We start from the raw sequence: 20,933 nt of genomic DNA, 5'->3' as shown, positions 1-20,933 counted from the left end.
AAGGAGTTAGAGATATAGAAAGACTTGATTATAAGAAGAAGTAGTAAAGGTTGAGACAACAGAAATGGAAAAGAGACATACAGAATAAGGGATAATGCAGAAAAAGCAATAAATTATTCCCATTTAACATACCTCAGGATAAAAATTAAAGTTATCAGCACTTTCAGATAATGTGATGGACTGAAACCAAGCAAACACTTTTCTGTTTTGGTTTTCTGTTTCTGACTTTTTTGGAAAGTAATCTTAAAGATCCTTACAAAAAAATAATTTAATAGAAGAAACCCCAAGAGCTAGGTAATCTGATTAGACTTTAGGTTTATTTTGGTGTTCACCAGTGACCATCAAGGCCAAACACTGAGGGGAGGCCTCATTGCAGTCTGCAGCTTTCTTATGAGGGGAAGAGAAGGGGCAGGCACTGATCTCTTCTCTGTGGAGACCAGTGACAGGGGAGGTTTGGGCTGGATCTTAGAAAAAGGTTCTTCCCCCAGAGGGTGGTTGACACTGGAACAGGCTTCCCAGGGAAGTGGTCACAGCACCACATCTGCCAGAGTTCGAGAAGCATTTGAATGATACCCTCAGGCATATGATGTGACTCTTGGGAATGGTCCTGTGCAGGACTAGGAGTTGGACTTGGTGATTCTTGTGGGTCCCTTCCAACTCGGCATATTCTGTGATCCTATGAATTCTTTGCTCCAATATCTCCTCATAAAATAAGTGTAAAAAAAAATATCAGTCCTTCTACTGACTATAATGATTCCTTTAGGTGATTCAGATTCAATGAGTTTATTTGATTTGCTTTTACCTGTAGGCTACAGTCTCTGGATATTTCTGCCTGTGTAATGGGGGCTGGACAGGCCCTAATTGTACGGAGAACATTGATGAATGCCTTAGCAACCCGTGCCAGAATGGGGGGAGCTGCACTGATGGGATCAATGGCTACTCCTGCGAGTGCACCAGCGCCTGGACAGGACCACAGTGCCAGACTGCCCAGCAAGGTACAGCCAGGACCTCCTCCCCAGGAGAAATGGGACACCAGGCTTTAGCACAAAGATCCTTTGTGTATAGCACTAATATGTGAATAAGACCTGAGTTATGATGGGAAAAACAGCCCTCTTTTGGGGGGATTACAGGTCCCTGTTCAAATTCCCTCAGAGATTTCCATGTGTTTTGTTTAAAGCTGTTTTTTTTAATAGTGGGAATGCAACTGTGAAGTTGATCTGCAGGCCCACTTGCCTTGGCTAGATGCTAACATCCTAAAATCAGATCTCTGTTCCTGAGAAAGTGGTCTTGTTGAGAAAGACGATCCAGTATAAGAACAAGAGAATATATTGATGTTTCTCTTTTGTATATACTATTTTATTTGTTGCAAAGCTGAGGGCTCCTGACATCGGGAGGAAAAGCCAGAAGAGGTTTTCAAACAGAAATGTAATGAAATAAATTTTAGCCAGGAAAATGAGGGACTCTGAGTTTTGTAGAGTGACTGCAAGGTCCTGCCTTTAACATTTCTTATTATTATCACTTTTTCTCTTCGTTTGGGCTTTTTTTTTTTCCATTAGTTTTAATTAAACAAGGTCAGGACAGCATTCCAGTGAGTGTCACTGTGGCAACTATCTGTCAGATGGCTTATTTTTATTGCAGGTTGCTGCAAAGGAAGCAGATTAAATTTTCACAGAATATAGAATGTAAAACTTCCACTGATCCCCTGTAAAATTGGCTATATTTTAGAGCTCTTTTATGTTTTCCTTAAGAATCTAACCAGTAATGGTTTATTATTAAGTCCACATTGGAAATAAAAATATTTTTAACGCTTCATAATGAAGAGATAGAAAACTAGTTTTTACCCAGTGAGAAAACATAATGTACCAACTGTTCTTTTAGTTTCTAAACAAGGAAAAAAAATATATTTTATTACACAATAGTTTTGAATCTAGTTGCTCCCTTGCATTGAATGGTTCAGTGAGAGAAGAGACCATGGTATATTATGAGAGGTATTGTCAGGCCCAGAAATCTGACTACAGAGAATAAATGGGACAATAAAAATTCTCATGGATATCTCCTATGATGCACCACTACTCAGAAAGACAATTTTACATAATGTTGTCTTCAAAATGTTATTTCATCATGGGGAAAAATTTAAAGATTTGATCTGGAGGTAACCTTCTGGAAGCAAAGCAGCTTATGGACACTGTCCTGAAACAGAATCCACATCTTTTGGCAGTATTCATGTATTCCAGATGAAATTACGTAATCTTTTTCCAGGAACTACTTTTCTCTCAGGGAATAATTTTGCTCATTTTTTGCGATGTCATTCCACTTTAATCTTGAAGAATCTTTTATAGAAATTATCTTTCACCATTGTTGTAAATGTGTCAGATGCCAAAGCTATGCAAGAAAGTTAGGTTTTGTTTAAGTCTGTGTAGTGACAGCAGAAAGTAACCTTTTTAATTTTCCGTCTCTTTCTGCAGTTTGTGGAGGATACCTCTCAGGCTCCAGGGGGACTTTCAGTTACCCTAACAATCCAAACAGCCAGCGGTACAACAGTGGGGCCAGCTGTGCTTGGGTTGTTCAAACTAATCCCAACAAGGTAAAATAGAGTTCAGATTAAAGAAACCCTCACTCTGCAGGACCCTTCAGCTCTGGCAGAAGAAACATAAGTGCCTTCATATTACACTATTACAATATTGTGATCCAATCCCCTCGGAATAAATAGTTTTTCAAAAGACTAAGTTTCAGATCCTTACAAGCCTTCAGGCTCCTTAGCCTGAGAATTTGCCTGGGTTGGATTTTCCAGGTTTTTCCTATCCAGCTGAGGGTTAGAGTTTATTCCCCTAACTCCAGCTACAGCAGGGACCTGTTCTACATTGCTTTAGAGTGTGATCTGTGAATAGCTGCATGAGAAAAGCTGTGCTCTGATGGGCTCCACAGTTGGTCCCTGAACTAAATGACCCCAGAACAATGTAATGCTTCTGATTTTCAAATGTTTCTGATTTTCCAGAAATGTAGAATGCTGAATTCATATTGTCAATACTTGTGTTGTAACAGCATTTGATTTTTTTTTAAGGATTAGTTTTTAAATGTTGCACTCAAATGTACATTCTGATTCTGATCTGCAGCTAACAATTCCACCTGTATTATAAATAACAACTACAAAATAGTTAGCATGGAACTTCTTGCTTGGAATCTAAATATTTAATCTATTTTTGACATTTTGTGGAATGAATGAAGTAATTCTGTAAATCAGTGCTTGCTAGTCGTTTATACAGTATTATATATATATATATGTATACACACACACACATATATATATGTGTACATATTATCATCTTTAAGCCTGGGAGCCACTACTGTCTTCAGCAGAGCATATTAAAGCAATGAAGAGTGAAGAATCTGAACAAACTTAAAGCTGTGTATGTCACTAATTATCCAGAGTAGGCTTATGAGACACTGATTTTATATGTGCAAAACAAGATCATTTAATCTTTTAACTCCCGTTACAATACTTTCAACCATAGCAAGGATGATAAATGCTAATTGTCTGATGACAAACTGCCATGGGAAACCTGGAATAAAATATTTTATGCTGTATTTCAAGCCTTTCACATGGCTTGAATATACTCATATATATATTTCACACAAATAACACACACTGAAAAATGGTCTCAATTATTAGTTTATAGAAATAATGCTCTTTCTAGAAAACTTCACTGTCTAAATTCTCTCTCTCTCTCTCTCTCTCTCTCTCTCTCTGTCTATTTATCTTTTCTCTTTCCTTTTGACATATAAGATTCTTTAATATCTTCTTCTGTTCTGGAACATTTCAGTGAATGGCATTATGGCTCTAAAGCTCACAGAACCTCACAGATGCATGAACACATATGTCTGCTCTATACAGTTTCTGCATAAACAGTGCCTCAGCAGATGGAAAAAAAAAGACATTTCTTCTTTTCTTCTATTAGATTCTGCATATTACTTTCCCGTTCTTCCAACTGGAGGCAAGCAATGATTGTAGCTCTGACTTCCTTCAAATCCATGATGGGCCTTCAGCATCAGGGCACATGCTGGGAAAATACTGTGGCTCCTCAGCTCCTGAAGAGCTTTTCAGTTCCCACAACTCTCTGTATTTTTGGTTCTACTCAAACCACACCTTTACGTCTGGAGGTTTTACTGTTCATTGGGAATCTCAGGATCCTGGTAAGTTTGATGAAACATCAAGTAATTCAGCATCTTCATGGCTTTGAAGCAAAATCAATGCCTTATTTCCTTTGATCAGGAAACAATAGGAACGGAAGGACAGTATTTTACTAGTGAGTGAGGCTGAAATGTAGACATATATGCCACTTCAAAATATTCAAAATCCAACTCTAGGCCTCTGCATGAATGGATTTTTGCTGGTTTTTTTAAGGCTGTTTTATGCCTCCTGTGAGGAATCCCCCCAAAAGCGTGTGTTCCTGGAGATGCCAATGCATCTGATCAGTTCTCTTTTCTCGCAGAAGTATCTAGTACTCTGAGCAAGCAAGCTAATGTTTTTTGCCACTGAAAATTTGTAACAGGCTAAAGAGTTTGAAACATACTTTCCAAGAATGAGAGATTACTGGAAATTTGATTTTAAAGAATATATGAACTTTTTGGTATGATTTGCTGTGTGTTTCTGCCTGAATTCTTGGTAATGCCACTTGGATGATTCCTCCAAGTGGTCTGGCAGTGCATTTCCAGAAATAAACTCCAAATCATCTAATGTAGCATCAAGCTCACTTTAGTGTTCTGTGTATTATTAAGAAACAAAATAGTGCATTGGGTTGTGGCTTGAAAGAACCACAGGGTACAAATGTACAGAAAATTCAGGGGAGGAACAGTTGTCTTATTTCTAGAAATATTTATTGAAATGCTTTTAATGAGATTTTTGGTGTTTTCTTTTTTTTTCTTCCCTTCTATTGTCATTATTAGATAGATAATTATTAATTATCAAATTTGGGTACTGAACAGTGAAAGCAGATCTTTTGGGGAAAAAAATAACACCCACAAAAAAAATAAGAAGGAGAGTGGTATAGGTGTGATTAAAGTAGCTATTCTTTAGGTATAACACACAAGTTACCCCTCCCATTCCCAACTGATGCACTGAGATGGATGGTTTTTTATTACAGGTATATAAATCTCCTTTACCTGTAATCAGTGCTCTTTTTTTTTTTTTTTTTTAAATGAAAATGGCCTTGTACCATGATAAAAAATTGAGACTATTTACAATGTGTAGAAATTCTGATCAATTTTGTAAATCCAACCCAAACTCTATGCTTTTAATGATTCTCTGAAAGATATTTTCATCATAACTGGGAAAAAATCTTTCTTTTACTGTACAAATCAGGAAATATTTGGATTTCTGCTTTTAAAACTGAGTTGCAGAATTAATTGTAAAACTTAAAGCTTAAGGGTTAGTTTGGCTTGATCTTTTTTTTTTTAAATTTATTCTAGACCCTAACGTGGTATCTAGTTTTGACACTATGGGACAATTCATCTTCTGACCTGACACATAGTGTTAAACACTGTTCTTCCATGTCTCTTTCTGTTAGAATGTGGTGGCGAGCTGACAGGTACTTATGGCTCAATAAGCTCTCCAGGATATCCTGGTAACTATCCTGTAAACAGAGATTGTGTCTGGACCATCTCAACCAGTCCTGGTCTCCTCATCACATTCGCTTTTGGCACACTGAGCCTAGAACACCATGAAAACTGCAGTTATGACCATTTAGAGGTAAAGTGTAATCCTGAATTATGATAACATTTTATGTTTATGTTATTGCAAAACAAACTATTTCAAAACTTTCTGTATGTACAGAAGGGGGCTGTGTGAAAATTGGATACTTTGTTGAAATGCTCATTTGTATTTAAATATTCCAGACATCCATGCACAGTCAGATACAGACACTATAACAGAAAGGGGTGGAAATCCTCCTCCACTGAAGTCAGTGAAGTCTTGTGAGTGGAAAGGATAGGATTCAGGCCAATTACCTGGTGGGAAGTTTTCTCTTTCTTACAAAGTTCAGTCTCCAATCTCATTGTCAAATGTCAACCCCCATCAGCCTAAGGAAAACTAATCAAGAAAGTGATCTAAGCTAAGTAGGTCAATATCATAATTTAGTCCATGAGTTGATGTGTGAGCTCAGGGCTTTTTGTCAAGTGTGATTTAATGCTCACAGAATTCACCAGTACCTATTCATGGAAATGAGAAGCTGTTTTGGAACAGCAAGTTCTGTTCTATGCAGAGCATGATTTCAAGGAAACAGTTCAAGAGTAGATATCCTGATACTTTATTTCCCTTTCACAAAACCCTTGATAACTCCTAGGAGCATCATCACAGCCATGCTTGTGGATCTCTTTCCTGGTTCCTGTGTGTTTGGAGGAAACTTCCTGTGAGCTTTCCCTCCACCCACTATCTATAATATCTCCTGGGGCCTCCAAGATACTTAAAGAGTGTTGGTTCTGTTCACAGTTGGCACACATCTAATAATCCTAAATGCTGATCTGTCATTCCGTCTAGATTCGAGATGGTCTTCTTTCGCAAGACCCTGTCCTTGGTAAATACTGTAGCACTGAATCTCCACCCCCACTCAAAACCACTGGTCCCTATGCATGGATTCACTTTCACTCTGATGACTCAGTTACTGATAAAGGCTTCCACATTCTTTATACAACATCTCCTGGTAAGTAAAATTCAGCACTGAAGGTTGGTCTGTGATATTCTCAAGATAGAGCCAACAACACATGAATGGATGTAAAAACACTTGCTCTCTAATAATATAGTAATTCTCTTTGATTTGCAGCTGTTGGACAGAAGCATCCTGAAAAACAGTTACTGTACTTGTGAATATTTCAATTTGTTATTTTTTCTCTTAATATAGCAGATCCAAGTTGTGGAGGAAATTACACAGAGAGTGAAGGGGTTATCACATCCCCTTTCTGGCCTAACCCGTATATCAGCAGCCGACAATGTATCTACATTATCCGACAGCCAGAGGATGAAAAAATATTCCTCAACTTCACCCATATGGAGCTGGAGAGTCATACTGGTTGTTCAGCAAATTATATAGAGGTGACTTCCCTTAATCAATTGATATGAAGCGTTGATTACATGTGTGTACAAAACCACACATACCTTCCATCCCAAGGGCTACTGCAGAAATAGGTGTTAATCAAAGGACTAAGTATACAAATTTATTAGGATGCAAAAGTCACAGGTGTTAAAAGAGCAGGACTGTGTATTTGGATTGAAGCAAAGATAAGAGAACAAGAAAATCTGTCTACTTAACATTAATTCTTAATCAGTTGTATGTTATTAGGGTACCTGCATGTCAAATGCAAGAAAAATAGAATTAATGCCATAGCCACTGTGCAACATTTCGTGGAGTCATGATGTTACATGGAAGACCTTGTTCTGACACTGCAAGGAAACACACCATAGAAGTTTTTGTACATACATGTACATATGTCCATATCCAAGGAAGTGGTTGAGTCACCATTCCTGGAAGCATTTAGAAAGATGTGTAGATGTAGCACTTAGGGAAATGGTTTAGTGGTGGGCTTGACAGTAATGGGTTTATGGTTGGACTCAATGATTTAGAGGTCTTTCCCAACCTAAATGATTCTATATACACATGTAAAGCCAAGAGTTTAGTGTTGCTATAACTGAAACCTTACAAGTCTAATTCAAGAATTCTTATTAGTCTAAATCTAATTATTATTTAAAAAAGAATATAGTTAGAATGTTTCTATATGGAAAATGTAATAACAATACGGTAGCAATGTCAATACTAAGTGAAATTCACTTGAGGTGGCTTTTATGTTTGCTTTTCCTCCTATCTCTCTTTTCAATGGTCTACAGCTTCATATTACATACAGTTTTGCAACTATAGGGTACCTTTTAAGTACTGGAGATACCAATTCCTCATTTTCTTTGTTATCCCTAAATCCAGTTTTGCTGAGCTCCAGATCTGCATCTCCCAAGCTGCCCATGGGAAGGTCTGGCGTGGTGCTGCGCTGGCTGGCATATCCTGGGGGCTGGGGGGCTCCTCCCAGGGGCAGAGCCAGGCCATCCCACAACCCTGGCCAGGGAGCAGGGCAGCCCTGGGCCTTGGGCATCTCCCAGGGAATGGGGATGGACTGAGGCCAGGCCAGGACATGGGCACTCAGGGGAGCCTGGCTCAGCAGAGCCCATGGCTAGACAGGGCAGGGTTGGGGGGAGCCAGAGACTGACCCAGCTGTGGGTTCACTGGGGCAGGGACTGGCAGCCCTGAGGAACTGACATGGGGTCCTGGGCTGTGGGTAAGGCTGGCCTAGGGGAGTCATGGTGGTGCCCTCAGGGCCTGACAAGCTCTATATGTTGGTGGCCTCTGCCCCTTCTGTCACCCTGTCCCTGTTGTCCTCTGCACTGCACTCAGACTTGCCGTGTCTCAAGGTATCTGCTGTTGTGCTCAACCTGTATGTCTACATACAGTCACAAATACCACATCCCACATGGGATGAGTGCTGGGTTCCACTGTCTGTATACAAACTGTGGCTGTGCCATGCAAAGATTAACAGAAGTAAAAAATACTGGGCACAGACACTGATTAGTGAAGGTACTGCTGCAGCTGAAGCAGGCAGGAGCCATCCCTGTGGCCCTAGCCAAGAGAAGGATCTGGTGCTGCTGGCCATGTGGTCCAGTGCAGGTTTGGTTTTGTGTTTAATCTCCTCTTGACCAGTCAGGAACAGGCCTCTGTGAGCTCCATGCTGTTAGTCTATTTTTAAAAGATGTTATTGTGCTGACATCGTTCCCTTCCCTCCTCCTCTAATTCAAAGACCTTGGTTGGAATGAAGTGTAATTAGTTTCTGAAATGAGAGGGGAAGTGTGTTTAATGAAAACAGACAGCTTTTGTTTGTTTGGCCTGGTACTCCTCTTGCCTAATTGCTGGCAGAACAGCAGCTAAATTCACAGCAGCCAGAGAAACAAAACCATTTCTGTTGAACGCCATCGGTTTGTATTAGTTCAGCAAGGCATTTACCTCACTGTTTGCTGATCAGCCACAAACTGTTCAGTTTCCCTGTTCTTCTGCCCTCCTCTTCTTCCTGCCTTCTTACTCGGCAGCTCAGCCCAGAGCAGAGAAACAGGACCAACATTTTCTGGCTGGGACAGTCAGTACAACCAAAGTACAATGCTCTGTTATCAAGGCCTGATTTTTCACATATGCTTTTGTAAAGTTGTCTCTCACTGGGTTTTATAGTGAAGGGAGTGAAGGGTTTTATAGCTGGGGAGCTAGATAGCTTTTACTGGTTTAAGTTAGTTTGTAAGTCACTCTCCAGCAATTCTTTTGTCACATTGAAAAGGTGCAGATTGTTCCCATCCCTGGTGAAATCGGGAAACCTGTAGAATTTTCATAGGACAGCTCACAGGCACTTGCTCAAGGAGGGATGTTTAGTGTCTTACTAAGGAAGGAACAGGCTGGGACCAGACATCTGCAGTAAGAAAATAGAGACAATAAAACTTATTTAGGAAAGACTGTGACATGGTGCTGCAGAGGTAAGGTGTTAGCCAAGACTGCTCCTTTTCCATGCCATCCTTCTAAGTGGCAATAGGAGACATTACTCACATGGTTTAGAGAACCTGTTATTTTTATCACTACTCACTGGGTTATATAAACCAAAAATGTAAGGAAAATCAGCTTGAGAAAAATATGTAAACTCCTGTGAATTATAGTTCTGAAAGCTTTCACTGCTGTCCAAAAATTTTCTAAATATTCCAGCACAAATTCTGATCTTAGCTGCTCTGCTGTAAATCCAAAATAATTCTGTCACCTTAAAGTCAAATTCCATAGAAATTAAAAATATCCATTAGTCAGAAAACGATCTCACCAGCTTGAGACTGCCAAAACTGGGCAAGCGGGCCAGCCACTACCTGCTCACCAGCACACCACCAAGTGTTCCTTGCCTTCTCTCCCAGCCCATGGATGAATACAGCTGAGGAAGAAAGAATTGATGATGAGAGGGAATCTGAAAGCTGGGTGTCCCTGCTTTGCCAGTGATTTCACTGGAATGTTTTTTTGGGATTGATAGCATTTGAATGCATTTACAAGCAGTTCCATCTATATGAGCTGCCCCCACTTATATGGAGAAAAGAGCTGTTTTGTTTGCTTGAGAATCTTTGGGAGAAAAATTGCGTTTGTTGCTTGGGCAAAGTGCAGAGGACCTATCTTTTGAACCTTATCTTATTGGCTGCCCTCTTGGAATGAGACAGGCACCTCAGAGATATACCAGTGCTCTGCCTGGTCCCCTGTTTGTACCTATGGATTAATGGACTATGGATTCAGGGTCTGAAGTTTTGAGGTACAAACACCTCTTTTCCTTCTAATCCCCTTGATAATCAGGATTTATATTCAACTTCAGGGAAAACATATAAGATACATTTCTCCTATGATTAGCAAATTAATTCAGGTCAGTAGAGTGGCAGTGCAGAAGGTAAAAGTTGGATCCCTGATACAGCTTCATTGTCATTATCATGCACTGAACCCTTCAGATAAAGTAATGGAAAGACATCAGTGTATCTCTTTACTGCTTTAGGGATTTAGAGTTACATCTCCTGTTCATGACCTGTCTGGCTGCATTGATGTAGGGGTGTGATAAAACAGATGCTTTTTTTGGAGAAATGCCATCGAAAAATCACTAGAAACTTCATGGCCAGAGCAAGAAAATCACAAATACCATTTTTATTCTCCAGCAGATTTTAGTGCTGGCAAAAATTTCATAGCTATCATTGGTGAGCACCTTGCCTGTCTCTTTCATACTGATGTCACTTTTGAAAACATAGGCCCAAATAGTTCTAAAACTGTGGTTCACAGAGAAGATCTGTTTCATCCTAATGCCCGGTAACAGCAGCATCCAATCCTTCCTTTGAGCTCTCCTAAGTCCTGTGCTTGTGCCAATTACTGTGATGGCTCTTTGCCGCTCTTAAAAATACATTAAAAAGTTACTCCTTTTGTTTTTTAGCAGCTCTTGTGAGATTATAATTTTATCTGGATATCAGATCCCAATGCTGATATTGGTTAACATTTTTCTTTTTTCTTTTCCATGACTAGGTTCGAGATGGTGACAGTGAGACATCTTCTCTTATTAGCAAATTCTGTCATAGTACACTCATGTCTCCAATCACTTCTACCAGCAATAGTCTCTGGATCAAATTCAAGTCTGATGCTTCTGTGCAAAGAGCTAGCTTCAGAGCCATTTATCAAGTTGGTAAGAGGAAATGGTGACTTTCACAGTGAACAGATCTGTAATTTGGACATTTCAGTAATTTCCGTGCTATATTATTCATATAATAGCTTTAAGATAAACTTCAAAAGAAAGGAAGTAAAAAAAAAAAAAAAACAGAGTCAATTTATTTATTTAAGATGCCATCTGCAGTAGGGCTGTTGCAGACAGTCCTAGCATGCTTGAAAGTGGGCCCCTCATTGCTTCTGTTAATGATGAATTGCTTAGTGCTAATATACCGATGTTGTAGCTACAACTCTGCCTAACCCTTTCTACTTTCATTTTTCATGTCTTTTACTTCTTAATCCCCAACAAACCTGTTTGTGTCTGTGAAACAAATGAGTCAAATATGTTAGTTTTCATGAGCACATTTAGTGTCTTCTGTATATGCATGTTTATGCTATACCTATAGTAATATGTTCTGTTAAACAGGTACTTATAGTACTTGGGTGATCTGTAGTAGCTGCTGTAAGAAAATAAGGTTTTAGGGCAGGTTTTTTTCTAATTTCAAAGTCATATTTGATAGACATCACATGATACATCTCCTGAAACCATTCATCACAAATACTGATTGCTGGTATCTCTTGGCAGTCTGTGGAGGTTCCTTGTCTGGAGCAGGCACAATCCATTCACCTTACTACCCCAGGATGTCACCTCACCCAAAGACCTGTGAGTGGATCATCTCCCAGCCAGCTGGTCAGGTGGTGATTCTTAACTTTATCGACTTTGACATTCGAAATGCAACCACTTGTGACTCAGACTACGTTGAGGTAAAGAATAATATACATATACTACGAATAATAGATACATAATCTGTGTGTTCCTTCTCATACTCATCTCTACCAAGGCAGAACTGCTTGACAGGCAAGCACTCCTTACAGCAGTCACAAAACCTTTTCCAGCTTCATAGTGGAATCCCAAAGCTTTTCTTGGTTCTCCAAAGATATTATGACCATATTGATAATCAGAGACAAGTATTGTGTGTGTTTAAACAGATAGGCCTGGTTTGGGAGGTTTATGTGCCAGTTACTATTGAGGGTGTAAGATCTCATCGTTTCTCCATCTGACATGCCTCTCTGATGGGCAAAAGGTTGCATTGTATGTGCCTGTAGTAGAAAACACTCTGAAGAAAGGGTAGGGTTAACTTACTAAGAATCTCTTATAGAGTTCTAATGAATTAATTTGTGCTTAATACTTGAATATAATAGAAATTTCTAAGGGATATTTTGAATACACTTTTTTTCAGGTCAGAGATGGCAACAATGGGGACTCTCCTGTTTTGGAGAAATACTGTGGTACAGCTGTACCATCTACAGTGCAATCCACAGGGAACAATCTCTATATCAAATTCAGAGCTTCCTCTCTTACCAACCTTGGCTTCAGAGCTGAGTATTGGCCATTAGATATAGGTAAGGATTGTTTTGTTGTTTTCTATGTAGAGCATTGGGACTCGCCAAATTTTCATGTAGACTGAAAACAGTTGGATATCAAGTTTTATGATGTTGCAATGGGATATAAATTCTGAATCACTTACTTTGTAGTATGGGTCAAGGGATAAAAGAGTATGAAATTTCAGAAGAAAAGTAACCAATTTTATAATTGCCTAACTTTTTTTATAAATGTATCATTTAACCTGATGTTTTAAATCTCTGCAGCATGCGGAGAGACTCTCAGTGGACCATCAGGAACCATTACAAGTCCTGGTCATCCAGATATCTACCCACATGGTATTAACTGTACCTGGATTATCAACATTCAACCCGGCTACCTTATCCGCCTGACATTTACTTCATTTAACTTGGAGTTTGATTATGGTTGCAGAAAGGATTATCTTGACGTATATGACAACAGCACTGCACAAAAATTGGGAAGGTGAATATGTCCATTAGCCTACAAACCTGTATTACTTTGGAGCGAGCACTGATCTGTAGATCTTGATATCCCATTTGCTTTCTCAGGTTTTGTGTATAAATTATTTTCTCTTAATTACAAAAACAATAGAAGCAATTTCTCTGCTAGGATAGTAAAAGTGGTTTGCTTTCTTTGACCATGGAATGAGAAGCGCTTTTAATAAATATTATACAAGGAGAAACTAAGTTGTGTCAAAAGGATAGCTTTATTAAGGACAAGTTTCAATAGCTGGCATTTTCCAGCTCCATTAACATCTTTATTTATGGGAAATAAGTTTAAAAACATTAATATGTCTGTGCTTAGAAATGGCATGATTTTAAACACTTGAAGAAGTGAAAGAAAGATTACTTAAAAGACTGTGCATTTGGATCTTGGCAAAAACGAAACAAAAATCTTAAGAAAGAATCTTTTCTTTTATTCCTCTTCTCCAATTGGTGTATACACAGGGTTTTCCTGTTGCCCTCAAATTCAAGAATATCTAAATTACTTAGGAACAGTATCCAGCTGCAGCTACAGACCATAAAATAGTTGACATGGCAGTATTTTGGAAAATAAGGAACAAATTACTCTCATAATGGTGAGCATTTTGCAAACTTAGTGTTTGGCCAGCCAGTCTGACTCCTACAAAGAACAAAGTATATTGTAGCTGCAGCATAGCATAATTCCAATAAGAATTTGACAACTTGAACAGTTTCTTCTCTGACTTTGCAACACCTTAGATCTGTACCCTTATACATGTAGGGTGCTATTTAGTCCCGTGATATAGGATATATAGCTGGGATCCATATCACTCAAAAGAGAGAACTGTGTATGTGTAGCTGTTCAGACTTCTCAGGAAAGCTGAATCCTCTTCCAGAGACACAGATGCTTTATAAAGTATTGCCATTCATTGAGGTATCTTTTTGCTGCAGGTACTGTGGAAGATCAGTGCCCCCATCTCTCACTAGTGGTGGCAACATGATGATGTTGTACTTCGTGACAGATCACAGAATTGCATCTGAGGGCTTCTCAGCTAATTATATCTCCCTGAATGCATCAAAAGGTAATATGTCAGTCTGTTCATTATGCAAATTAAATGTATTCAGCTGTCACCATAAATAACCACTACAAGAAACAGAAACTTTGTTTTCTGTGTTAGCTGAAGACTGCCTGGTGCCTCTTCTACCCCTTCTTATTCATCCTGCTTTATTCAAAAGCTTCCTCCCTAGGAAAGCAGAAAGCAATTTCTGTAAGCAACACTGCTGCTTTCTTTAAAAAGTCAGTAAAAGCTGACATGGTAGAACTGCATGAATTATTTAGGAAAAGTATTTTCTGAATTTGCTTTGTCCACTCTAAGATGAGTATGTGTGATCTAGGAAACACAGTGATGATGGACAACTCACTTGAATGGGAGACTCTCAGGTGCCATAAAAAATTAATTTAGTCCCTATAAGGTTCAATACTGAGGATGGTTAGAGAAAGGCCATATAGAATAAAATCTGATAAAGCAGCAAAATAACCTGAAAGCACAAGTGGTTTTTCTCATTACAACAGAGTGCAGCATTTTTGTCCCCACAAGACTTCAAGTGTCCTGTTATGCCTTAATTATCTTCTTTAAGTATCTTCTAAGGGGCCAAGACATACATCAGTGTGGTAAACAAAGAATGACTGTTCATTCTCTTAGTTCTCTTCTCTTCTGGAGAACAGGAGGAATTTCTTCACAGAGAGGGTGGTTAAGCATTGGAATGGACTGCCTGGGGAGTTGGTGGAGTCACCATTCTTGGAGGAGTTCGAGAAATGACTGGATGTCATAGTGCTGTGGGGAATGGAGGGGCAAGTTCTGCCTAGCAGAATTAAAACACTGAAGAGGCAGAGTGGGACAAGGGAAAAAAAGTAAAAATGAGAATACATTTTTAGCTAGGATGTTCATGTATCTATCATCAACCAGTTTCTATATGATTTGCATGTGTGAGTGCAGAATATGAGGGATTTATTAGGTGAACACCAGAAATTCATAGTGCTCATCCATGCAGTCATAAATAAATTACCAGTGGCTGCTCATTGTTTGCTCCTAGTTCTTTTGATAATTCTGTTTTTCCTAATCCCTAAATTTATTCAACCTGTTTAAAATCAGCAAAATTTCCAATTCCTGCATTTTAAAAATAACTGCTTTCTTGGTGACAGCTTGGAAATTTTGGCTATTATTTCATCATTTAATATGAGTGTAGGCCAGACCAGTACAGATTTTGCCACTGGTGTTTTATTCACTACCAGATAACTTACAAATCCAAATAATTAATTTTCTTATCTGCCTTCATTTGTACTTGAGTTATCTGTCATGAAAACCAAAAAGACAGTACAAACAATTAAGACTTAATGAGAACTGTTTCAAAAGAGAAATTTCTTTTTGCTAGAAAAAAAATAGGCAAAACCCCCAAATTCTACTTCTAAAAATCTTTCCAAGAAAACTGTAGTATAAAATCCAAGTTCTTACTAATGAGTTGTGAAATTATCATCCTTATAAAATCTGTTATAAATATGTGTTTGCACCTGCCAACTGTAACTTATATGAATATGATTGTTGCTTGTATTTTTTCCTTTTACTTTACCTCTGGTTACTATGGAATGGGTGGATTTGATTCCTTCCTAAATGTTCATATAGCAGCTTTTCTCCTAGTTCACCAAGATCGAAGTATTCTTTACTCAACGTTAATCTTTATTTCTGTCTTTGTGTAACCGTATCTGTTTCTCTGGTTCTGTTGGTTATTTCAGTGCTGTTCAGCTTCACAGCTCTGCCTCCTCTCTTCTGTATATCCCCTCCTTAACCACCACCCTGGTTTTCTCATCTTTCATCCAAAGCACTGGTGTATGTGTCACGTGAGCTTCAAACTGGATCACCACTGTCCTTGGAATGGGTTTCAAACTGTGCCTTAGAAATGCATGTCTTCTTTCTCTTCAGTGCTTCTAAACGACTACAAACTGTATAATATGTTTATATGAAATTAGCACTATGTGATATCTGAATCCTAACTCTATACAAAACATATGACTTCTTTTTCCCATCCTGAACACACATATCTTTACTTTTCTTTAGCTGAACTGGTCTAACTCAATTTATTCTCACTCTGACCTAGAATGAGGATCTCTAGAATAAATGCTTTGTAATTTCAACCACTATGGTTTGTATAAATATGGGAAAGCAGGAGATGGGTATTGAAATGGAGACTAATAAACTTACAGAGATGTTGAAACTATCATCTGTTTTCTTTACACAGATTTGTTTCTCTTGTTCTCAGAACAAGCATAGCAGTACTATAATGTTTTCATATACACCAGACTGCTAAAATTATTTTTTAAATTAAGTATAAAGTGTTTTACAATTTCTATGTCCTGAGAGAAGGCTACCACATGTGTGTATGTGGACTTTGCTCTGAGAAGCAACTCCCCACTTCCCTGCAATAATATCAAGTTTAGTTTTCCCACTGTGAGATGTTTAGGCCTGATATTCATGTCATGTATATCCAGTTACACTAAGGTAGCAAATTACTGAATATAATCATATCGGAGAGATTTACCAAAACTATGGTTTTTTTTTTTCTTTACATCTGCTGACTATTTTCATTTTTTTCTGCTGGGGAAAATATGGTTCTAATAATGTTTCTTGTGCAATAAGAATCCTTTATATTTTAAGTTATGTTTTCTTAGCCAGCTAGAGTGTAACCAATATCAGAACTTGTCAAAGTTCTGGTTCATATTACACATTTCAATAGTCTTTTGCCTAGAGTTATTTTAGAGAATGAGCTATTGAGAACATGGACAAGATTATCTTTCTCCCTTCCCCCAAATAAATAGGAGTTTAAAAAAAAAGGATAAAAAGGGGTGAAATTTCTTTTTATGTAAAACAAAACAAATTTTATTCTCCATGCATTTTGGCAACCAATTAGCATGGTTTGTCTGTGATATATTAATTACTTGAAAAGTAGTGTGAAAAGAATGGCAAAGCTATATTTCCTGTCAAAATATTTGAATGCCATGAGATACAGCCATGGCCATGGACCATAAAGCGCAAACAATTGTTTTAGCAGTCTGCCAGCTAGTAACTGTGAATTGCTCATATGGCAGCAATAAAGACGAAAATTCTTCAGTCAGACATGCCCACTTGATACTCAGTTGTTTAAAAATGTGTATTGCCCGCTTAAACTAAATGTACCTTGGATGATTAATTCTTGGTCATCTTTCTGTCTTGGAAGGGGGAAAGTCACATGGAAAGCAAGGTAATGTTTTTATTTCCAAGAGTCCAGATCTCAACTACCAGATAAATGAATGTCACAACAGGCATGAAGTTGTTATGATAGATCTTAGGGTTTTCTTCTGCATGTCTTGGCTGACCACATCACAAAGAACCCATGTAAAACTACTGAAAAAATTTTTGAAAGGGCTCAGTCTTTCCTGGAACTTTTGCTCAGGGTCCTGATAGAACCAGGCCATAATTTTCCAATAGGAATAGCACTGAAATCAGTGTATGTTTTTTTATGTCCTCAACTTCTTCACAAATAAGTGGGAATTCGTTTGTTTTACTTCAAATTGGGACTTTGGCAGTGGTTTTGTTTCTTTGTTTGTTTGTTTTTCATTTTTTCCTAATTTTTTTTATTTTCTAAAGATGCTTAATGTCATTCTTTCTGCTTGGAAAAGTGAGCCTTAATAAGGTTTTTAGCAGATTGCTTTCCTAATATACTTTTTATTCCTGGTCTGGCTTTGGTGAAAGATAATTTTCCTCATTATTGTCCTGAGTTGTGAATGATATTATTTATCAAGAGGGGTAAGCTGGTTTTAAATAGCTTCGTGTGTGGTTTATGTTTGTTACAATGACTGACCGGAGCAGTCAGAGTTTGAGAAGGATGGGGAGAGAGAAAAACATTTGTGAACCCAAGGACTTAAAAGTGCACTCGAAAAGCATTGTATAGATTTGTGTGTCTTCACTGATATCTGAGTACAGCTTGAGATCTTCATTCCCATCTTGGTGACTGAACCCAGTAATTATTTGGAGTATAATACCTGGCTTTGCTCTTCAGCTGAACAAGCAAAGATAAGAATGGAAAGTAATGTCTGACAAATATGTGTGTGCAGAGATGTACAGGGCGTGGCTGAACGAGGCTGACCTAAGACAGAAAACAAAGCCGAAGTTCTACATGTGTCTTGGGCACTTGCTCAGCTCATCCTGACTCTCAGGAAAAAGGCTCAATTAGCTGGCACCTGGCAACTCGTTAGGCCACTGTAATTTGGTTATGTTTGATTAGGGTATTAATCTGCCTATATATGCCAATATATGTGTATGCAACTCTATAATATGTGTGTTTATTTGTAAATGAGCAGAAGACAGTTGGACATTCTTTTTGAACAGTTCTACCCAGTGTTTCAAAGGAGTTTGGGTCTGAAACCCTATAAAGGACTTCTGTGTGCCTCCTTGGTAAAAGTAAGCCTGTTCACATCGGTCAGCAGCAGTAACAGAAGGCCCTGAAGTGTGGATTTGCTTTTTCCACTGCCTTTGGAGAGGCATGTACTTTATGTGATAGTTTCTTCCTTTCTTTTCTAAACATACATATTATTACATAAAGATCTAATTGTTAGGGATCCCAACTTTCCTTCAGTACGGAGAGATTGAAAGAAAAATCTCATGTTACATACGACACTATAGCTTGATTTTTGATTAATTAAAATTGTGGCAATTGATGAATATCTCTTTATGGCAAAACCCATGGATATATTTTTCTGCATTATGCATGATTGCATGAGGGAGTGTTACAAAAGCTGGCATTTTTCTCTTCTGTTGGCTATTACAGTGGGTTACTGCCATTTATGGCATTTTTTTCAGAAGAGCAAACACATTCAGTACCAAAATCAGAAAGCAGATTGAATAGCTTTCAGAACCTCAGACACTGGCAAAACAAAATGTGTGATTGTCCTCAACAATTGCCTCCTTCTGTTTCTCATGAGCTACAAGTGTCTTCCAACTAAACTGAATTAATATTTTTTTCCAGATATATAATAATCACATATAGTATTAGACTGCATTCTGAACTTTGGCAAAGGAGTCATAGAACATTTTTCCCGCTAACTTTGCTGAGTGTTCACTGAAGGAACTGTTTACTGCACAAGCACCCCCCTGCCAAATGTTGTTAGTGAGGAGAGTGCCAACTCTCTGCTGAAAGTAGAACACCATAAATTAATCCAGTTACCAGAAGAGAGTTGTCTGTCAAAAAACATGGGTTCATTTATACTTTTCTTAATCCCCACAGCAGCCAGCATACACACCATCTACACTTGGATTTATTTCTCTGTAGCCAGAAGTCTGACAGTCTGACATTTTTAAGGCAGTCACTTTTCTACCTTCTGCATTTATTCCCCCTTAGCTCATAAAGAATATTGTTATGTGCAGTGCACAGCATCGAGTTTAAAATGGCACACTTGGGATATGAGGTTCTGTATGGATTCCTCCTATGAAGGAAAGCTTTAGTGAGGGAGGGAACCTGGAGTATTCTGTGGAAATTGTTATTAGAAGGGCTGATAAAACCATTTCGGCTTCTGTGTTGCTAATTTTACTGTAAGGGCCCTTACAGCACTAGTCACTGTTACTGATTACTAGTGCTGATCTAGTACATGTTTTAATGTTGTACAGGCTGAAATCTAGTATTCAGGGTCTCAAACCCTGAGTGAATTAGTAAGGGCAGTGTTCCAACAGCTCTAATCATTAAGTGTGCACGACTCAGAGATTTACCCCTCCAAAATCAGGAGGAAATAATTAGTTAAAAATAAGTAACCTTATAAATATACAGACATTTTCTTTTTAATTTTGTATTGCTTTTTCTATAATGTTCTGTTAGGAAAAACTTGGGTCACATTTCTAAGTCAGATTTCTAACCCTGGAGGCAGCATTCTCAAGAAATCATACAACTTACGGATCTGGGGTTTGATGATAAGCCCTACATATCATGAAACACTACAGAAGCTGGCAGCACAGCCAGGGTGTTATAAGGATTTATAAAGCAGCACAAGGTTTTTAAGGTGATCAGGACTAACCTGTTTGTTGTATGTGTACATTAGAGCATATCTGTGATGGATCACACAAATGACTAAAATTTTAGATAAAGACTTTAGTAGATTGCGATTTTAGGTACGCTGGTGCATGAAACCTTTTTGACTTGTCAATACCGAAGTACAACTCAATGGCAGAAAATTATTGACCTGTTTCTGTGTCATGTTTCTTTGTTCTCCTTGTGATGAATTAGGAACATGAGTCTGGTAGCTAGCTTTGGGAGTGTTTATCCCACAGAAAATGTTTTCAACAGAGGCCTTTCAGATGACCAAGAGGACAGAAAAAAAACACCATAAAAAAGACACCATTAGAAGTGAAAGTGTAGTGGTAGAATGGATAGAGAACAGACATGGAAATGACCAACCTCAGATAAAAAAAGGCCTGAACTGCAACTTCACTCCTTCCCCCTAAATTGTTGTGCAATTGAAGAGTTAAGCATAAGTATTACTACACTGCATCTGTGATATGTTAGAAAACAGATTTCAGAGATCTGTGGCAACCAGCTTAAATGAGTATGGTTAATCATATTTTTCTTGCTCTTTCAGTTGTACTTATGATTAGTCTAAACCTGTCTATTTGATAGGAACTGTTTAAGAAATCTACTTCTTATAGTTGCAATCTGTACGACCTTAAATGGGGGAATGGAAGACCAGAGTGAGTCTCCAGGGGCATCAAATAC

The 20,933-nt window shown here is 38.3% G+C and overlaps 1 protein-coding gene across 3 annotated transcripts in view; it reads left to right on the top strand.

The window, feature by feature from the left end:
* CUBN (cubilin) overlaps positions 1-20,933 on the top strand; it is a 145,526-nt gene that overhangs the window by 13,446 nt on the left and 111,147 nt on the right. The window contains exons 12-22 of one of the 3 annotated variants that reach the window (XM_027901601.1): positions 809-995; positions 2,466-2,584; positions 3,957-4,191; positions 5,565-5,746; positions 6,533-6,695; positions 6,897-7,084; positions 11,100-11,256; positions 11,863-12,041; positions 12,518-12,680; positions 12,927-13,143; positions 14,094-14,224. In XM_027901601.1, the coding sequence (XP_027757402.1) occupies positions 809-995; positions 2,466-2,584; positions 3,957-4,191; positions 5,565-5,746; positions 6,533-6,695; positions 6,897-7,084; positions 11,100-11,256; positions 11,863-12,041; positions 12,518-12,680; positions 12,927-13,143; positions 14,094-14,224 (1,921 nt within the window). Of the gene's footprint in view, positions 1-808; positions 996-2,465; positions 2,585-3,956; positions 4,192-5,564; positions 5,747-6,532; positions 6,696-6,893; positions 7,085-11,099; positions 11,257-11,862; positions 12,042-12,517; positions 12,681-12,926; positions 13,144-14,093; positions 14,225-20,933 lie in introns of all 3 variants that reach the window. The other 2 variants (XM_027901599.1, XM_027901598.1) reach the window with 2 other exon arrangements.

Source organism: Empidonax traillii, unplaced genomic scaffold (assembly GCF_003031625.1).
Source record: "Empidonax traillii isolate 1590-97213 ecotype Southwest subspecies unplaced genomic scaffold, ASM303162v1 scaffold801:size538433, whole genome shotgun sequence".
In the NCBI taxonomy this organism is placed as follows: Eukaryota; Metazoa; Chordata; class Aves; order Passeriformes; family Tyrannidae; genus Empidonax; species Empidonax traillii.
The sequence above is the reverse complement of the archived record's forward strand: the minus strand, read 5'-3'. Positions and strand labels throughout refer to the sequence as shown.